This window comes from Pleurodeles waltl, chromosome 5 (genome assembly GCF_031143425.1).
Source record: "Pleurodeles waltl isolate 20211129_DDA chromosome 5, aPleWal1.hap1.20221129, whole genome shotgun sequence".
Taxonomy (NCBI): domain Eukaryota; kingdom Metazoa; phylum Chordata; class Amphibia; order Caudata; family Salamandridae; genus Pleurodeles; species Pleurodeles waltl.
The window spans coordinates 649003608-649020647 of record NC_090444.1 but is presented as its reverse complement, the minus strand read 5'-3'; the positions used below and the strand labels follow the sequence as shown (position 1 = coordinate 649020647).

General features: G+C 43.5%; 1 protein-coding gene across 5 annotated transcripts in view; it reads right to left on the bottom strand.

The window, feature by feature from the left end:
• Window positions 1-17040, bottom strand: part of AK9 (adenylate kinase 9) — an 824487-nt gene that overhangs the window by 677352 nt on the left and 130095 nt on the right. For all 5 annotated transcript variants that reach the window (XM_069234515.1, XM_069234516.1, XM_069234517.1 and 2 more), the window contains exons 9-10: window positions 11156-11230; window positions 5004-5105 (exon numbers count right to left, since the gene is read on the bottom strand). In XM_069234515.1, coding sequence (XP_069090616.1) covers window positions 5004-5105; window positions 11156-11230 — 177 coding nt within the window. The remainder of the gene's footprint in view (window positions 1-5003; window positions 5106-11155; window positions 11231-17040) is intronic.

Here is a 17040-nt window from a genome sequence, read left to right as displayed (position 1 = left end):
AACCCTAACCGCGACCCTTGCAGCTAGCAAGGCTTGTTTGCGGTCTTTCTGCACGGAAACACCTCTGCACGACTCTTCACGACGTGGGACATCCATTCTCCAAAGGGGAAGTTTCTAGCCCTTGTCGTTCTTGCAGAATCCACAGCTTCTACCATCTGGTGGCAGCTTCTTTGCACCCACAGCTGGCATTTCCTGGGCATCTGCTCACTCCCGACTTGATCGTGACTCTTGGACTTGGTCCCCTTATTCCACAGGTACTCTCGTCAGGAAATCCATTGTTGTTGCATTGCTGGTGTTGGTCTTCCTTGCAGAATTCTCCTATCACGACTTCTGTGCTCTCTGGGGAACTTAGGTGCACTTTGCACCCACTTTTCAGGGTCTTGGGGTGGGCTATTTTTCTAACCCTCACTGTTTTCTTACAGTCCCAGTGACCCTCTACAAGGTCACATAGGTTTGGGGTCCATTCGTGGTTCTCATTCCACTTCTAGAGTATATGGTTTGTGTTGCCCCTATCCCTATGTGCCCCCATTGCATTCTATTGTGACTATACATTGTTTGCACTGTTTTCTATTGCTATTACTGCATATTTTGTTATTGTGTACATATATCTTGTGTATATTTGGTATCCTCATACTGAGGGTACTCACTGAGATACTTTGGCATATTGTCATAAAAATAAAGTACCTTTATTTTTAGTATATCTGTGTATTGTGTTTTCTTATGATATTGTGCATATGACACTAGTGGTACTGTAGGAGCTTCACTAGTCTCCTAGTTCAGCCTAAGCTGCTCTGCTAAGCTACCTTTTCTATCAGCCTAAGCTGCTAGACACCCCTAAACACTAATAAGGCATACCTGGACCTGGTGCAAGGTGTAAGTACCCCTTGGTACTCACTACAAGCCAGGCCAGCCTCTTACAATGACCATCATAGACGACTGTCATAGATGAGGCTGTCGTAGATGATGCTATTGTAGATGATGCCATTCATAGATGAGGCCATTCTAGAACAGGCCATTTGTAGATGAAGCCGTTCGTAGATAAGGCCCTGCATAGACAAGGCTATCATAGCCTAAGCAATATTAGTCAACATGGTTGTGTTCGACAATGTCGTCGTAATTGTTGTTAATGATTTTCCAGGTGGTTTTTAGACACCCCATTGTCAGGTTATGAGGACCTCTCAGATGTAGTGGCAGGGTTGAAGAAGGAGTTGAGGGTTTTTTTGCCAATTTTATAGCTCTGTGAAAAGTGCTTCATGAAGACTCATGGTAAGTCTTTTCATGGCTTTTTTGCGCACCTTTTGGGGACCCTGGCACGACCTCTCCCTCTGACCGCTCCTGTGAGGTGAAGGAATCCTCAATGTCCTAATCATAAGTGCCAGATTTAAGATTCTGTAGTCTCAATAACAGCCTCATCTCTCAGAAGGCGAGAGCATTTAAGGGAAAGTTTAGACTTATTTTTGAGGTCCTTTACCTTGTTTTCTGCTACTCTGACATATTAGTGTCATTCTCATTTCTCTGCTGAGGGCAGATACGAGCAGCTAGGAGATAGCGATATTAAAGAAGAGTGGGAGTCGCTCTTTGAATACAAATGTTTTAAACGGAGAAACCGAGGTCTCTCTCAGCGGAAGTGAATGTGAGACTACTGTTAGTCACTCAATGATTTTCAAACAGGCGTCCCTACATGGCCTTTGAAATGCGGGGGTCGCAAACTTTGCCTGTTTTTTGAAGGGTAATCCCATCTAGCATTTCATATACTTTCGAATGGAAGTTATGTGGTCCTGAACGAACAGAGCTGTTGCGGTATGAGACCAGGAATTGCCTATGCAATTTCAGTCTCTAAGATTGTAACTTGTTGTGGACATGTTCTATTTCCGCCCCCCCCCCACACACATAAGAGATAAGAGTAGCAAAAATGCTGCCTCCTATTGATACTACTAATGTAAATTATGACAAGCTGAGCAGACTAAGGGCGCTACTGTTCCAGAAACAAGATGCGTTGACATCGGCTAGAGAGACGTATGCTCTCCAGATAGCAAGATCATCAGCTGAGATACAATCCCTATTAAATACCAACTTCCCCAAGCACTTTGGAGAGCTGATTTCTGGAATATTTAATGCCTTGAGCACTTCTTTAAGGCTGTTGGGTCCGGATTTGTTTCCATCATTCAGAGTGACTTCTAAGTCACACCAGCGGCAATCCATTTACTGTTTTCAAGTGTGTTTGACAGCTTTCTGGTGACTTTGGCATTGATTGGCGGGATAATGATGCTGCTGTTCCTGATTCGCTGTGGTTGTGCCTTCTCAGCTCAGCGGAGTAATGGAGCTACTACCACCAGCTGTGCTGTGCTGTGATCGCCTGGTGCAGATCGTTGGTGCTCCGTTGCTGGAAGTATTGGAGCTTGATTGGCCACTGTCATGCCGGCCAATCCTATGGTGCATGCAACTGGTCTTCCATTGCACTTGGTACCTCTTTGGGTGTCTACCTTCGGTGTGCCTTGGTATTCCGCGGGTGCCTCCTGTGGACTGAGAACTGCTAGTGTTCCCAATGAGGATTAATTTACAGTTGTTCCCCATGAGACTGATTAGCGAGGCCACCTATGAGCCACCCCTTGTCAACTACTTTACTCCTTCATACACTTTGGATGGTACTACCTTCGCGGGTGATCCTGTCCTATTTAAAAAAATAAAAAAAAGAAAGGACATGGATAGGCTATTAAACTGACTTTTTCCTTGCGATTATAATCTGTGATGATATATATATACTGCTTTATTAAGTTTCCATAGGACTCCCACTTCAACAACAGGGAATTATTCAAGCATGTGAATCTATGAAAGATCTAATACTGGAGAATCAAAGGTTCTGTGAGTGGCCTCAATCTGCATTGTGAGGATGTAGTGGCACAGATGAGTGAGGGTACCAGGTTAGTGTACTAGCCAGAGGAAGAACAAGCAGTGCCTGAAGGACAGGTTTCAGGCCTGCTTGGTTTGACGGCATCAATGCTAAGGCACTGAACCATTGCTAAAAAAAAAAAAAACGGAAAAAAGAGTGGTGTGTGATCCAGGGCAAGGGCAGGCCTACACTTGCACAGGCCATCTAGGCGGCAAGTGTCCTGGATGCATCCGATCTAGAACCTGGAGGGTCCTTAGTGCAATATAGGTTCTTTATGGGGAGAGGTGCCGTAAAGGTTGAGTTAAGTGGCTGGTCTTTGGTATAGGAAGGGCAGCTTCAGATATGCTGATTGGTGTATCTGATTAGAGCCCACTGCTACCTGCTGCAGCTGACTAGGCAAGAGAACCCATGAGCAATGGGTAGCTTCTTCAACTAGTTTCAGCTGGCACGGTTGTATGTAGTAAATCGGTTCTGACAAGTTAGCCTTTTCGATTTCTCTCAATTGACAACCCTTTTTTGGGACTTATTGTGAGAGAGTCTCACTAACTAAGCCTCACTCACTGTAAGTTCACAGTAATTGGACTGAGAATGCTTACAGTCAGTGTCTGCCTTTTTAATACAAGGCAGCTGCTGCACAGCTAGGGTCAGAGGCAATGGACTGGTTACACAAACACCTGAACACAGATATTTGCAGGCTGTGAAAGTGAGCCTACCATATTGTGTAACCTGGAATCTGTGCACAGGTAGCCAGTCCCAGAAGGGACTCATCAAGGATTGGTACTAACCTGGTGTAGGCCTTATTTTGTGAGTGGGCATTCATATTGTAGGTCTGGTCTGTAGTGCTTACAGAAGGACTGTGGCTATTACACATTTCAGACAAAATATGCACTACAGTACAGTTTTGCACAGCAAAGTACTAATCTGGGGGTACCCAAAGTATAGATTTAAAGACTCTAACATTATATTATAGTGACTCTAAATGAAACTACAATACAGTCCGAGCAAAAATCTTTATTTGTGAAGCAGATCTAAATCCTTTAAAAATGATAGTCATAGGATGAAATTAATTTGCAAGTTTAATGATTGTGGCAAAGGTGCTTAAGGAACCAAGGAGGGTATGGCTCCTGTACATTACTGCATCTTCACAATGCTGTGCCAAACCTTTAAATACTTTGTGTTCTGGATGGAAAAAGAGGCAGAGTCTTGGGCAATTTAAAATTCACAGGAAGCCTCAGCCCATCTTGTTTGTTCTTAGTTTCCCTTGTCAATAAGCTCCCTTGTGTAATATATCTAGATGGAGCTGGTTTACTATTGCATGAATGCAGAATGGAGTTTTCCTTCACACTTATTGTGTCTAAATCTACGCCCTAATCTAATTCACATCTTGTTTTATCCTTCTACATGATTGTGGTGAAACTGTACAAGTAATTGGCAGAACTTAATATTTCTGTGTTCCTTCTATCAGACCAAACCTGATCTTATTTTTTAAATGACTCTGCTGGTCTCTAGCCTTAGTTGAGCCAATACCTTAGGTTTATGAAGCTGTGTTTGATAGAACAAATATGCTTATTTAAACAATTGTGTCAGTTTTGTTTCATGCAGATTGCAAGCTTCTTGATAAAAATAGTTCCTTTATGTTATTTTAGATTTATTAATCTTCATTTTCCTTGGTAAAACATGACCTCCGACTATACCAGTCCTAGGTTTTTATACTCTGGAAGCTCATTTAATCATCGTTGCAGTTTTAGAATTTATGCGAGAGGGGGATAGTTTCTTCACATCAGGTAGTTGATTGCTACCCGATGTGAAATTTGAACCAATACTTTAATATAAGGACACTTATCTCTACATAGTTCTGATTGCTCCTGGTAGTGAATGGACTTCTGTCTAAAACAAAATATGTTGACTATGTGATGGGTGAAATGAAGAGATGAGTGCTGGAGTGTGATTTTATTTGAGGCTCTTAATCAGACAGTTACTTTTGTGCACATCAAATGCTCTTACATTTTATTTCTAGCATTTACTGAAACCCGCCTCAAAACATGATTTTTCAATTTAGAAACAACTATACATTTAATTAATATTGACTAGTTTTTTCAGACATATGACTTACAGCATCCTCGATGTCTTGCACTTCTTCCTCCTCTGCTGCCTGAAGTTTGATGACAGGAGCTCCAGTTCGCACTCCTAAAAACTCAAGCCGGGACAACACGGACTAAAATGAAAAAAAGTGCAAAAAATTTCAAACTGAGCTCATTTTTAAAGGTGGTCAATTGCCAATCACTTAATTTGCTTTATCAACAGTCCCAACGTTATTACTTAAATCGGAACCTTGCTTGAAACATCTGTGTTATGCATCTACCTAGACTAATCACTATCCTGGGTTGAGGGCTATGTTTTTACACTGGACAACACTGGCTCAACATTTATTCTTAATGAGGTAAGAGAACCAGCCCTGATTACATTTTGCAAAACATACAAAAGTAACGTTAATCCAGTGATTCCCAGTGCAAATTTTAATAGCAGATGTTTCCAAAAAGTACGCAAGAATTTTTTTCCTGTATTAATAGGTCTCAAACATGGGTACTTTCATCATGAATATAACCACTTAGGATGCCACTGCAAGTGATGTAAGATTCCGCATTATATTGAAAAAATATCATTTAAAATTAATTCAAAATATTTTAAACATTATTATATTGGCTGAGGTTCTAAGTGTGAAATGTAGACTCTGCTTCTACAGGACTCAAAACCAGGGGGCCAAAATAGTTGATTAGTCCCTAACAGCATGCTTGGTTTATTAGGAAGAGGTTACCTTCCACTTTCACATAGAATGTGAGAAGGGTTTGACTAGCTCTCAATGAGATTCATCATGGAGATCTGGGATATCAAACAAGTAGCTTTCTGTGTCCGTCATGAGACATTCATTATAATTCAAAGGAACTGAACAGCAAGATTAGATGGGAAGAACAAGTTACTTACCTTCGGTAATGCATTATCTGGTAGACTCTAACTGACTGCAGATTCCTTACCTTTGAATTTCCCCAGGCGTCAGCCTGGATCCGGAATCTTTTCTCCAAGCAATACCCCTGCACGAGCCTACAGGTGGGTCAGTTTGGCTTCAGGTGGCGTGGTTGGTGCCCGAAGTGACATTGCGGTCACCTATATAGGCGCCACCAAGGCGCGTGGGTGTCAGTTACTATAATCACGACTTTCCACGCCAGGAGCGCAGAGCCATGGAAAGAACTGACGAATGTGTATGTCTAAAGTAGGGCCTTGATAGGGATCACCATGACCTAGCAAATAAGCCCACAGAGTGGGGAAGCAATGGTGAATGTAAGGAATGTGCAGCTAGAGTCCCTACCAGTTAGTGCAGTACCAAAGGTAAATAACTTGATCATCTGCTAAAGACTTCTAGCTGCAGATTCCTTACCTTTGAATATATACACAAGCCATATCCTCCTGGATGAGGGCTGCGGACAAGTTCTTTCACACTAGAAAGTCCTGCAGGATCAAACAGGCCAAATGCCAGTCCTTACAGACCTGGCTATCCAGGCAGTAGTGTTTGGCAAACGTGTTGAGGGACGCACAAGTTGCTGCCTGACAGATGTCCAGGACTACGACTCCATGAACTAACGCCATCGTCGCAGCTTTCCCTCTGGTGGAATGGGTTCGTAAGCTCTCAGAAAGCTGCTTCTTAGCCAGGGCATAGCAGATCTGTATACAGCGTGAAATGGTTAGTTTCTGTCATGCCTGACCTTTCTTTGCTCCCAAATACCCCACAAAGAGTTAGTTGTCCACCCAGAACTCTTTTGTGCAGTCAAGGTAGAACGACAACACTCTTTTTGGGTCCAGTCGGTGGAGTCGCTCCTCTTCCTTAGAGGGATGCAGAAAGATGGGCAGGGTGACAGTCTGTCCCAAATGAAATGGGGTTACCACCTTTGGGAGGAAAGAGGCACGGGTGGGAAGTACTACCTTATCAGGAAATATTGTGAGATACAGAAGCCTGGTTGGCAAGGCCTGTATCTCACTCACCCCCCTGGCATATGTTATGGCCACAAGAAATCCTGTTTTGATGATGAGATGCCTTAGGGGACAATTGTGCCTTGGCTCAAAAGGAGCACACATGAGGTATGTGAGAAGTAGATTAGAAACCGAAATACTCACATGTGGGAACTGGAAAAATTATGACCCACTGTGCGCCTGGCCTCACTATCCCGGACCACCTCCTCAAGTATCCAAGGAAGTTAAAAACCTTGGAATTACCATGGACTCCAAGTTAACAATGAATGCCCAAGTGGACAAATTAGCACGATTAAGCTTCATCACCTTGAGGACTCTGCAATGCATCTTCCTCCACCTCGGATTTCCACAGAAGGTACAGGCTACTATCTCTTGTACTATCCAAACTGGATTATGCCAATGGCCTCTACCATGGATCATCTCTATCTAGTATGCAAGGCAACTATTACATGTAAAGCCGCACTCCCACATCTCCCCTGCCTTGAAAGCACTACACTGGTTACCCGTTGCCAGAAGATCCACCTTCAAGCTGCTTTGTATCACCCACAAAGCTATACATGGAAGAGGACCGCTTTTTTATCAGGAACAAAATAACCAAATACATTCAACAAAGAAACTTCCGCTCAAGATTGGCACCCCGCCTTAGACCACCACCATACAAGAAAAAGATAATAGGTGGTACATCCTTCTACGCCCGAGCAGCCAAACTATGGAATTCATTACCCCCAAATATAAGATCCATGGATGAATATCTTGCCTTCAGAAGACTACGCAAGAGTTGGCTCTTTCCTTCAAAACCACCATATCCAAACAGCAATGGACTGCATATGCCTGTGTTGATAAATATTTATAATAATCTGATTATGTGTATATTCTAGATAAGTATAGTTCTTTAGGAGATATGTATTGTTACTGTATCATAATAATACATTTTACACATACTCTTTAAGCCTGTTTAACAAATGTATCTTTACTCATGGTTAAATATATATATATATATATATATATATGTATATATATATATATATATATATGTTTATATTATGCTATGCTTATCATGTTCATAGGTCATTGCATAGCACCTAGATAGGTTGGTATACTTATGAATCCCTGCTTTCGTTTTTATATCACACCGATCAAATGTTTTATTATCATAAGCATTTTGCTACTCAAACATTGAGGAAAGATAAATAAATGTTTGAAAAGTACACTTATTAATTAACTTCAAATATTGCAAATCTTGAAACTGTGTTTATACAATACTACTTTTCTTCTCATATTATACTCATTATTATATTCCTTGGACATATATTCCCTTGCTATGTTTTTACATACCTATTTATTACTCTATCCCTCCTGTTCTAGAGAAAAATGAAATAAAAATAAAATAAAATGTATAAATAAAATTCAATTTATAATTAAATGAAAGCTAAAAAACATATATTAATAATAAATAAAAAAGAAAAATACAAATGAAATGTTATATATATATATATATATATATACATATATATATATATATATATATATATACACACACACACACATACACAAATGGAGTTATATCATCTATGTGAAATAGGAAATGGTAATACTACATGCAGAAATTTAGATAGTGATAAGTTAAAAAAATGGGGCACTAGACCCATAATTAGAAACACAGGCATAATAGAAAAGTATGTATGAAGAATTAGAAATTGATGTGAGGATATAACCATATGTATATGTGAGTATTGGATTCAGGGATAGATGATATTGTAAATTGTGATCAGCTTGAGTAATGAGTAGAGTTCTTTTTGTTCATTTCAGCACATAAGTTTTAGATTTTAACTTTTTATGGTAATTTTTTTATGGGTATAATGTAGTTGCACATTTTTTTTTTTAAATATATGATTGTATTTCTTTCTTGGTTTAATATAACATGCACATTTTGTAAACTACATATCCCAGAATCCCACATAAAGGCATGTTGAGATGAAGAGTATAAATAGGGCACTTAATGGACTGAGTAATTACCATGATCAAGACCGAGAAGGTTGAAACGCATTGGTGTTTGTTTGGTATCATTTTATCCATTAAATAAAGATTTGAGAAATCCTGTGAGTGTCGCGTTGTTGACAGTAGTGTCAAGCTGGTGTGAAGATAAATTAAGGGAAAGGTCCTTCCCTGACGCAGGCACCGACATTAAGAAAGCGCGCCTTAATTGGACCTTTTGTGATTATATATATATATATATATATATATGTATATAATATAAATAAAAAATACATACATTTACTTTCTCGTAAGCTTTACTTTGTCTCCCCATCACCCTATGTCTCTATCAATCTATCCTCCATCCCCACTCTGACTCATCCCAAACCCATTCTACTACTTTCATCTCCAAAATAACCCTGTCTAAGCTCTTCCCTCCTCTACTGCATCTACCTCACCCCAAACCTCAGTTTACTACCATGATCTGCCAAACAACCCTACTAAATTATCCCTCATTTATCTCACCTTTGACTCATCCAAAACCCCTCCTGCTACTATGATCTTGATAGTCTGCCTTTTTCCTCAGTCATTGGAAAAGTGGTGTTTTGGGTATGGCAGACGGAGTGGTTTATGGTATGAACTGCATAGGAAACAAACCATAACTGGAAATTTTCACAGGTTTCAACTTTGGATTCACTGAACGATAATTACTAATAGGTTACTGGAGTGGCTTTTATGTAATTACTAGTGTTGATGCATAAGCAAGAAAGAACAGTGAAACCTGTCGGATAATGTAAGCTCTGAATAATTGAGCAAGAGCATAGCTGTATAAATCTATGGTATGTCGGGCTCTGCTTCTTATGAGCTGATATTATAAGAACTACAAATTATTTGATTTGCTCCACCCTGCTAGATTCTCAGTTGTAACATATTGCTGTGAAAAATTAAATAGAAATTACACAGCAACACCTTTTAACACTTTAAAATGAATTTTTAAAGCAATTGTACTGAACAGTCCACTGCTTTCCTGCCACTCTTTAAAGGTTTTATGAGAGACCCACATGGAAGGTAAGATTTGCACTGCACACTACATAAGTACCTGTTTATTTCTTTGCTACCCCTTCTGAACCGCTGTATTTCTAGCCAATTTATGTGAAATTAATTTTCAAAATGCATCATTTCATCATGTTTTTTAAAATGACTTCAAGGGTAAACCACCCACAACTCTGATGGTGTTTTTTCCATGGCCACAGCCTACGGCTAAACTACCCACCAATCCTTTGCCCTAGACCCTGGCAGTAATTTAACTCTGCTGCTGTGGAGGAAGAATTGCTGGGTGGAGGTTGACACAGAATAGCAGCACCACAATGATGATCTCCCTGTTCCGTTTGGCAGCCCCACAGAACTCCCAGAATTCCAAGGTTCCAAGGTACATTATTGGGCTCCCCCAAAGCCTTTAATTGAAAGGGACTTTTATGTCTTCCCTTACTACTATTGTTCATGCATACTCTACCCCAGGGGTGGTAGTCCTTGTGATTTCTATGGTGCCTTGGACAATAGAGGATGCAGGAGAGGTTTCTCCCTTCCAGTGGCTCAAGGAATCCCTCAGTATTTGCTCCAGGCCATAATAGGCCATCCTCAGGGAATCCTAAGATGTACGACAAGCCGGAGGAATCCCTAGTTTTTGACTGAGGTGAAGATGAAGACAACCACTCTAGGAAAGTACCCTCTCAGCTTCCTACAACCACCAGCTCTGAGCTGATGAGGACCACTGCCACAATATGTCCATTCTTCCTCACCATCAGGACTAAACATCCTCCCCCATAGGATATGTAAAGAACTGAAGACAAATACCACCACCCGATTCCTATTTAGTGGGGATTGGAGGGCTGCTGTCAACGGAGGAGGGGTGAGTGTCACTGCTTGATCTGGGCTGTCCCCACCTCCAGCATTACTCTTCACTAGTATAGTTGGGTGGCGGATAGCAGGAAACATGCCCTATTCAGGACCGTTAAGTGCCTAAAGGTCTCACAGACCTCAGTGAAAGTGTAGAAGATAGAATGTGTTAATATTCTGTACATTTCGTTGACTTAGGTAAATATTGGATGCACCGCTTACAGGCAGAATAACTAACAATGTAAGTTTACTGAGTTTTGTTTACCAGGTAACATAAAAGTATGAATTCACGGTCTCTCCTTATTTAACAGGATGAGTTACAAAACAAAATTTCAGGTTAATTACAGCTAAAATATTTCTGCTTTGACTTACTACAAACAGCTCATCTGCTTTCTTATTTCCATCCAATTCAAAACGATACTGAGGGTCATGATCCATCATCAGGTCCTGAAAAATGACAATCATTTTAAAGAACTTAAAAGAAGCAAAAACACCACATTTTTCCATAAACTTCAGGCAGAGACACAACAACAAATGTAATTGCAGCTGCATATTTCCAGGTTTGCAAACAGAATAACTGTGTGGAAAATGAGCTACTTAACAAGCTTACTCCAACATGTCCATGACTGAAATGCAATATTTGTTCCAACTGAGACTGCTTCAAGTTGGTATTTGCCTTCTCACCACTGCTAAACAAGCTCCTCCGAGTCTAAGTACTGTTGTGTTTTTCAACTTCCATATTTTATCAAACTTTATAGCAACTTGGTTCCAGTTATCTCACTAGTCATGGGTACTCCAATAACTTGCTTGTCTCACTGCAATCAGGCTTTCAGCAACTCTGAAACAACCCTCACACAAGTCTAATTTTCTCATATCAGCTCACCATAACCACATATTTCCAATCCTGACCCTCCTTGACCTCTATGCACAATTCAATTTTATCACCCAATGTAGTGTCCTCAAAATCTTCTAATATCTATGTACCCCCTTGCGCAGTCCTGGAATGATTTCCTACGTCTTCAATCTAACATTTCCTGTCTTCTAGTATCTTCTCTGTTGACACCCACCTCCCTTCTAGCTTCCCTCATTTATTCATACAAGGCCCTTTTCAAATTTTCCTTCTATGTTACCTCACCAATGGTCATCATCTATTTCACAGACTTATTCTACCAGATGAGCAAGTTACTTAACTTCGGTAACAAATTATCTGGTAGAGATTCATTACCTTTGAATTTCCCAGGCATCAGACTGGAGCCGGAACATTTTTTGTTAACAGTACCCCTGCAAGCCAGTAGGTGCCTTTGCTCAATTCTGTGCGTCAGGAGACTGTGCTTGGAAGGAAGAAGTGCTGGGGGCTGGGGCTACACGAAGCCTGAAGATCCCTTGGAGCAGGAGCAAACAAGCCTTGGTAGCTGCAGGAGTCGCAGTGCACAGGGATACTGTCCTGCGAGGAGAGGCAAGGCATTACCGTCTCCCAAGCTGGACAGCTGGCAGAGAGGACCACTCCCGACCACCACCTGTGATGCAGGATCCACGCAGTTCTGGAGGAAAGCAGATCCACGCAGCCGGCTGTTGTTGCAGGTGGTGCCTGAAAATGCAGGAGAGTGACTCCTTCACTCCAAGGGAGATTCCTTCTCATTTCTTGGTGCAGGCTGGTGCAGGCTGGAGTCTCGTCGGCCTCAAAAGATGCACAGCCAGGGAAACTTTGCAGTTGCTGGAAGGAGCCAGAGAAACAATGTTGCAAAGTGGAGTCGTCGCTGTAGTTGCAGATTGTTGTTTACTGAAGAGTCCAGTTGCGTATCCAGTGGCCAGAAGATGAAGCAAATGATGCAGAGGAGCCCTCCTGGAATCCTGCACGTCGAACCTGTGGACCCACCTAAGAGGGAGACCCTAAATAGCCTAAGGGAGATTGGTCACCTAGCAGGGTGACCACCCATCACGAGGGGGCTGTGAAGTCACCTGCCTGACCTGACCACTCAGATGCTTCCAGGGGCCTCTGCCCATCTTGGATTCAAGATGACAGAATCAAGTGGCCACCTGGAGGAGCTCTGGTCACCACCCCTGGGGTGGTGATGGACCGGGGAGTGGTCACTCCACTTTCTTTTGTCTAGTTTCATGCAAGAGCAGGAACTGGTGGTCCCTGGACTGGTGCAAACTGGTTAATGCAAGGAGGGCACCAAATGTGCCCTTCAAAGCATACCAGTGGGCTTGGGAAGGCAACCCCTCCCGAGCCATGTAACACCTATTTCCAAGGGAGAGGGTGTTACCTCCTTCTCCCACAGGAAATAGTTTATTCTGCCTTCCTCTGCCTGAGCTGGTCAAGCAGCAGAAGGGCAGAAACCTGTCTGAGGAGTGGCAGAAGCGCAGGCTGCCCGGAAAACCTCAGAATACTGGTAGGAGCAATGCTGGGGGTCTTCTAAGGAGCCCCCAGAATGCCTGGAATCATACAACCAATACTGGCAACAGTATTGTGGTATGATTCTGACATGTTTGATACCAAACATGCCCAGGTTCGGAGTTACCATTATGTAGCTGGACACAGGTAGTGACCTCTTCAGTACACGGGCAAAATGGCTTCCCCGCACTTACGAAGTCCATTGTAATGGAACTGGAGCAGGGCAGCCTCACGCACAGGGACCTGCCCCCTGCCCTCTGGGCTAGGAGGGCCTACCATAGGGATAACTTAGTGACATAGTGAAGTGACGTGTAGTGAAAAGGTGCATGCACCTTATCACGCAGGCTGCAATGGCAGGCCTGCAGACACATTTTGCATGGGCTCCCATGGGTGGCAAAATACATGCTGCAACCCATGGAGAAGCCTTGGTGCCCCAATGCCCTGGGCACCTATGCACCAAATGTAGGGACTTATATGGGGGCACCAGTATGCCAAATGTGGGGTGTGCAAAGTACTAGGCAACCAAATTTAGAGGGAGAGAGCACAATCACTGGGGTCCTGGTTAGCAGGATCCCAGTGAATATAGTCAAAGCATACCAGTAGCTGTCAAAAAGTGGGAGTAACCATGCCAAAAAGGGTGACTTTCCTACAGTCACCTATATAGGCACCATCTCAGCACACAAATGTCAGTTACTTTTTACGACTTTCCACACCAGGAGCGCAGAGCCATGAAGTGAGCTGACTCTGGTGTGTCCAAACTGGGGCCCTGTAAGGGATCATCCCTAACCCTAGAAATCGAAATGGGTCGGTAAGGAATCTGCGGCTAGATATTGTCTCTACAAGATAATTAATTACAGAAGGTAAGTAACTTGTTCACATGCTAGAGACATCTAGATGCAGATTCCTTTCCTTTGAATAGATACCCAAGCAATACCATGCCGGGGGTGGATTGTGGACAAGTTTTCAAAACCTCTTAAGTCTTGCCGGACCGAACGGACAAAATGCCCGTCCATGTGGGCCTGACTATCTAGGCGGTAGTGTTTGCCAAATGTGTGCAGCAAAGCCCACGTTGCTTCCTGGCAGATATCCAGGACTGGGACTCCACGTGCTAACACCGTGGCTGCAGCTTTTCAGATCTTGATACAGAGAACAAACCAGCGCGAAATGGTTTGTGTCTGTACTGCCCGACTTTTTTAGCTCCTACATAGCCCACAAAGAGTTACTTGTCCACTCAGAACTCTTGTGCCATCAAGGTAGAACGACAAAGCTCTTTCTGGGTCCAGACGGTGGAGTCATTCCTCTTCTTTAGAGGGATGTAGAGGAGCGTAAAAGATGGACAAGGTGACAGACAGTCCCAAGTAGAAAGGGGTCACCACTTTCAGAAGTAAAGAGGCCCTGGTGCGAAGCACTACAGTACTTTGTCAGGGAACACAACAAGATAGGGAGGATTGGATGATAAAGGCTGCAGCTCACTCACCCTACGGGATGATGTTATCGCCACTAGAAAGGCTATCTTGATGGTAAGCAGCCAAAGGGGACAACTGTGTAGTGACTCAAAAGGAGCACACATGAGATATGTGAGAACCAGGTTCAGGTCCCACTAAGGCATGATGAAGAGCGATGGGGGAAACATTTCTACAAGCCCTTTCAAAAACCTATTTACACAAGGGAAAGTAAATAAAGATGGTTGGTAAGGCACCCGCAGAAAGATGGACAGTGCAGAGATATAACCCTTAAGAGTTCCTAGACCATAACCTTGCTGGGCAAGGGTAAGAACTAACAGAAGAATATCAGAAAGAAGGTTGATAGACAATATTTTAATTTTTTTTACCAATAGCAGGCATATACTGTTTGGGTGGAGCAACGCCTGATCGCCAAAATAACTTTACAAATTTCAGGAGGAAGGTCAAAAGCTATCAACAGTCACCTCTCAATCTCCATGCAAGGAGATGGCGAGCTGACAGATTTGGGTGGAGGATCCTCCCCTGTTGCTGTAACTGAAAATCCTCCCAAAGGGGCAGCCTGATCGGAGGATTGATGCTCATTCTCAGAAGCTTGGGATACCAGACTCTCTGTGCCCAGTCTGGTGGCACTAGAATGACTAGGGCTGAGTCATTCCTGACATTCTTGAGAACTCTGGGCAGAAAAGTGTACAGAAGGCCTGAGCTCCACTTGAGACAAAAAGAGTCTGCGCGCAATAGCCGCCTTGGAAAATCCAATGCGTAATACAGCTGACATTGTGCGTTCTCTTTGGAGGCAAACAGATCTAACTAAGGCTCTCCCCACCGCTTGTGCCACCTCCGAATGGAGATGCCACTTGTGATCCGTGAGGTACTGACGGCTGTTTGTTTACCCTGGTGTCCAGAGAACCTGCCAGGTGTTGAACCACCAGGGCTACGCCCTGCTTTTCCAGCCATGTCCCGAGACGCAGTGCCTCTTGACAAAGGGTCCACAAACCCACCCCGTCCTCCTTGTTGCCGCTGTACATGCCAAGGGCGTTGTCCATGAACACCTGCACTAAATTCCCCTTGACAGAGGGAGAAATGCTTTCAATGCTAGCCGGATCGCACAGAGGTCCAGCAAGTTGATATTGAGTCGGGAGTCCTCTGATCTCTATCCTCCCAGATGGTCACCCCATCACAGGAGTGAAGCATCTGTCACTACTGTCAGATCTGGTTGAGGAGTCTGTTTCACCCATTCATGGTTCGTAAGCCACAAGTGCAGGTCCTTTTCAGTTTCCTCCGAGCGTGTCGGAGTGATTCCCCTGATGCTGTGCCCACTGGTACTTCAGGTCCCACTACAGAGCCCATGTCCCCAGCGAGTCAGTCATGTTAAAACCACACCTAATAGTGAACTCTGCTGCATTTCTCCTGTCCTTCACTGCTTGGGAAAGGGTGGCCAGGGCCTCCTCCTGGACATGCAGCAGCACTTCTACAACTGTATCCCTTAAGTTATGGGAATAACGGCCCAACAGCCATGCAGTGTTCATTGACCGCAATACTATGCTGGTGAAACAAAACATTTTCTTGCCTAAACTATCCAGTCTCTTGGATTAGCGGTCTGGGGGAGTGGCAGGGAATGTGCCATGGGAAGTTGAGGCTTGGACCAAGCTATCCAGGTTGGGGTATTGGATGAAGAAACTAAGATCATCCGGGGCATGGCGATGTTGGCAGGCAATTGTTCGCAGGAGCCCATGAGCTGGGCTTGGACCAAGTTCCTAGCAGGACATCAGTCAATGCTTCATTAAAGGGCAATAGGTTCAGATGAGGAAGCCCCAGGCTGTAGCACTTCCCTCAAGAGTTTAGTCTTGACTGCCATGGAGGGATACCGGAGGTCAAGGATCTCAGCTGCCCTCTTTGCCACCATTGCATAATATTCCCTCCTCTATGCCCACGTTAGTTGGAGAGAGCAAGCCAGTATCTGGGGAGGTGTCCACTCCACTGGCATCTCCTAGATCTTCATACCAGTCCAATGAAGTTGGGGTCTCTCACTGGTATTCTAAAGGGCCCAGTGACCCCTCCCATTCTTCCCCCATGCATGGCTGCTCCAAAAAAATTTCAGGTAATGACCTAGGACCAGTGGGCCATGTCAGCACTGGAATCAACCTCAACTGAAATTGTTCTGACTGTCATCGGGAATGAGAATGGGGCTGGCGCTGGGAGCATCACCGTCAGCGCCAGAGTAGGTCACGTTGGCACGACACTGCAGATCTGAAATCAGATCTATGAGATCACATTGGAGCTGAGGCTGAAGCCGCCAGTGCAAAACCTGATGGGACATCCTCTGACTCCGTGGGGCCCAAAGATGTTCCAGAGGGATCGGCCTGCTCAAACACAAGGTGCATGGCTTCATAGAAGTCTTT